Below are 4,318 nucleotides of genomic sequence, written 5' to 3' on the forward strand. Positions count from 1 at the left end.
CAGCGGCGGGTCCTGAATCGCGGGAAGCAGATGGCTGCCCCTCTTTCCTCGAAAAAAGAGACAAACGAGAGCAGAGCTTTTCCCTTGGAAAAAACACTCGCAGTGCATGCCGATTGCCCCCTCGGAGGCATCGCATGCGTGCTCTTCGCCCAAACAAATAACGCATAGATCTTGTGTGTCATCAGATGTTAAACAACGTCAACACTGATGCACACATCCTTAAACGCTTTGCTAGTGCTCAACCATAAAGAGATGAATAGATTGCTCTTACCACAGAAATGCAAACTTCAAACAAAACAGTCAATGAAGACGAAGAAGAGAATAATGTGTGCTCCCGGCGCCTATTTATACTATAGTCGCACCGGTAGTGACGTCATGGCTGTCGCTGGCCAACGAGTTGGTGTTTTTTCAATGTATGCTTTAGACACGGGTCACGACGAGGCGTTCCCCATAGCGACCCCTAGAGGACGCAGTTCGACGTTCCCATGAAAGGGAACATTTCTCATTTAATTTAGTTTTTTTTTATTTACTAAAATAAACTGAAACTAAAATGATTACTAAACAACAAAATTACTAAAACTTACAACAAAAATTATAATAATTCAAACTATTAATAAAAACTATAATAGTATCTCAGTGATACTAAAATAACACTGCTACAACTTACTTCTGATGGCATTTCATATTTCAAAAATGACTTCTCAATGACTGTTTTAACTGAGACATCTTACACTGTATATTGTGACAACAGTTAAATGAACAGATTAAACAAGCCTAAAATGGATGGTCTGTTGGCTGGTTTGGTTTTAGAGGGGTTTGGGGCACTTTTCAGCTATTTAGCCTGAAAGATCAGCTTAAATCAGCAATCCAGGTTGCGGTCTTTTTTTTCTTTTTCTTTTTAGCAAAGCAAGTCATAACTTTGGAAAGAAAGAAAAAAATCCATAGATAAGGGCGATGCCCCCTTAAAATCAATATGTATGCCTTTACTTTTATAATGTAACATATTTAGATCAGATTAGCATGTGCAGGATGTCATTAAAGTGTAATTAATGTAAAACACTAAATCAACTAAAATTGTTTTAACAATTTACTTCAATAATTGAATAGCCAACAACAGACAAAGCACAATCCCAGGAAAAGAGATTCATCTGAAAGATACATTTGAATGCACCTAAATATGTATGAACATATTTAATTTCCCATATTTTTAATGAATGATATGCCATATCAGCAACAATTTGATGATTTCACTCAATTAGCCTATATATATATTCAATGAAACTCATAGAATTATTAAATAATTAACGTTAAAAAATAACAATAGCAACAGCATGCCACCCAGGTCTTGCCCCAGGGCAGGGGGCATCTTACCCCCATCTTACACGACCTCAAAATGTATTTTACCTGTGGTATGGACAACACGACACTCATGGTCCACGCTACACTCAGCAATACTTTATTTCTCTTCCTCGCTTTGTTGATGGACAGCGGGTTGAGAATAGCAGCCTGTCGGTCCAGACTTATCACCACGGTCACGAAAGCGCACGAGTACATGGCCATGAGTTTGAGGAACATCAGCGTCCTGCACGCGAGGTCCCCCGCGAGCCACTGCACCGTTATATTCCACACCGCGTCCAGAGGCATGACGATGAACGTCACCAGTAAATCCGCCACCGCCAGATTGGTGATGATGAGCCGAACATGGGAGCGCTTTCTGTGCTTGTGGTTGGCTGAGCAAAGCACGGCGAGATTGCAGCAGGCGGACAGCGCGCACAGGAGGAGGGTGAGCGTCACTCGGACCTGAGCCGCGGTGGTGAAGCGCGGAAGGTGAGGAGGATGAGGATGAGGAAGATCTTCTGTGCTGCTCCAATTAAAGTGTTTGGCGTCATCCTTACAAGTGGAATTCTTCGGAAAAAGATCCTTGATGTTATAAGCTGCTGAGTTCATGCTTTCGTGCTTCTTTTTTAGTGTTTTAGTGGCCAAGCCAGTTGTTAAATCAGTGTGAAGAGTTGGTAAACAAAAACTTTACTTATTTTAAATGACAGTTCATAAACTATTTATTTTCGATACTTTTTATTAGGCTACAGGAAACGTAAAAATAACTTAAACGTAAAAAAAAAAGTGAAAAACTTTTCTCTTATTTTAGATGGTCGTGACTCGTCGAGACCCCAGAGATGTGTGGTCATTTGGATGAGCTGGCTCTCAGTTGTAAGTGTCTAAACGCATCGCAGCATCACCGGAGGCGTGGTTAATTAAGATGATAGTCAGATGTGATCAAAGGACCTGTCCTCTCATGGCTAGTGGGGGCTTATTGTTTGTTTGCTAATGCATTTTAAAGAAGGGATTGAGTTAAGATAAAATCATGTCATTGAAAGGTCTATAAACTCTCTATAACTGTCTATAAACTGAGATTAAGATGGGTTGTTTTGGTAGTTTGATGATTCTTTGAATATAGTGAAATAATATGACAACCCACTATGAGGACATTTTACTCGTCCTATAGTTAAAAAGGCTTATAAATCGGCCAAAACATGTTTTTATTTAAATGTGGTGTTTTGCATGTGTTTCTGTGAGGGGTTGGTTTAGGGGATAGAAAATATTAACCTGATATAAAGTCAATGAAAGTCTACGCAAAGTCCTCACTAATTTAGTGAAACAAGTGTGTGTGTGTGTGTGTGTGATTTTGTTTTAGATTTGTGATGTGCTTAGTAAGTATCATGCTTGGAGGCAATAGAGACACGTGTGATGTGAAAGAGTGTTGTCAGGAAGGTCAATGTGTCCCACAGCAGGACAAACGCTGCACTCAGATGAGCTACTAATTCCGCTCTGGAAAGCCTCACACACAGCCTTTAAACAGTTTCGGTTTCAGGGACGAGAACATTGAGCATCTTTATGAAATCCAAGTCCTTTGTTTTTATCCAAATGTTCCAGCACTGGTTTTATTATATCTCCTTTTGTCATCTTTATTCATTTATTTATTGTAAACATACAATTCATTTAACTTGAGAGATATGTTATAATATATCACTCATCAGCATAAATGTTAGTAGGCCGAAATATTAATATACATAATTCCATATCCATATTGTATGTATGTGTAACACACTTGATTTTATTTACACAAATATTCCATAGTGTTTATAGAATAGTTGCTTGGTGCCTATATATGGACTGCTACTGCTGCTGGGACTTGTCACTGTGTGCTATAAACATGGAGATTTTTCAGTGACTCTTTCTGCAGGTGACATCATTGCCAGTAGGTGCCAACAAGTGTCTTTATGAATGAGTCATTGAATGATTTATTTAACCGATTTATCTTAAAGGAATAGTCTACCCAAAAATAAACATTTAGTTTTTCTGTTGACACCCAACCCGTTTCTGTTCCCATTGATTTACATTGTATTTTTTGTCCATTCAGTGGCAGTCAATGGGAACTGAAACAGTTTAGTTATCAGTATTCTTCAAATTATATTCTTTTGTGTTTAGCTGAAGAAAACACGACTACAGTGTGCTGCTCAGAGTCACAATGTTCATTTCCTGATGTGGATTCATTTGGAACGTCTCAGGTTACTTATGTAACCATGGTTCCCTGAGTAGGGAACGAGACACTGCATCCTCTAGGGGTCGCTATGGGGGACGCCTCGTCTTGACCTGTGTCTGAAGCATACATTGAAAAAACACCAACTCGTTGGCCGGCGACAGCCATGATGTCACTACCGGTGCGACTATAGTATAAATAGGCACCGGGAGCTACACATCATTCACTTCTTCGTCTGAAGCTTGCATCTGCAGCATGGCAAGAAACCTAGAGGTTTCATACCATGGTTACATAAGTAACCTGAGACGTTCCCTTTCATGGGAACTTCGAACTGCGTCCTCTAGGGGTCGCTATGGGGAATGGTATACCCACGCCACCATGCTGAGGGGAGTGCAAGCCAGAACCATGGCGAGCACTAAGAACCAACTCTACCATATTGCTATGGGAGTCACTCCTGGGACGTTAGACGGCTGTCAGTGACTTTACTCCCTACGGCCAAAGGCCTAGGCTACATACCCCAAAATACTTACCTGTTAGGGCCAGACTCCTGGGCCCGGGGTAGAGCTCAAGGCTTGGAATCAGAAACAGATTCCTTTAAGGGAATACGACCAAGAGCCTAGAATCATACTAGTCTTGGTCTGTCACACAGGGGCTACCGCACGTTTGTCTTTGCATGTGGTGAAGGAACTGTCTCAACAGATCCTTAGTAGCAATACCCTGTTAAGTAGGTATCCAGAGGATACATAGGGGGAGTGGTGCCCAAGGCAGAACCGGGGTTTT

At 40.9% G+C, this 4,318-nt stretch overlaps 1 protein-coding gene across 1 annotated transcript in view; it reads right to left on the bottom strand.

Annotated features, from left to right (window-relative positions):
* The window catches only part of gnrhr2 (gonadotropin releasing hormone receptor 2), a 4,199-nt gene extending 2,252 nt beyond the window's left edge, over positions 1–1,947 (bottom strand). The window contains exon 1 of the mRNA XM_016292385.1: positions 1,405–1,947. Coding sequence (XP_016147871.1) covers positions 1,405–1,947 — 543 coding nt within the window. The remainder of the gene's footprint in view (positions 1–1,404) is intronic.
* Between the last annotated feature and the right edge of the window lie 2,371 nt (positions 1,948–4,318).

The sequence above is a fragment of the Sinocyclocheilus grahami genome, unplaced genomic scaffold (genome assembly GCF_001515645.1).
Source record: "Sinocyclocheilus grahami isolate Dianchi unplaced genomic scaffold, SAMN03320097.WGS_v1.1 scaffold284.1, whole genome shotgun sequence".
Classification (NCBI taxonomy): Eukaryota; Metazoa; Chordata; class Actinopteri; order Cypriniformes; family Cyprinidae; genus Sinocyclocheilus; species Sinocyclocheilus grahami.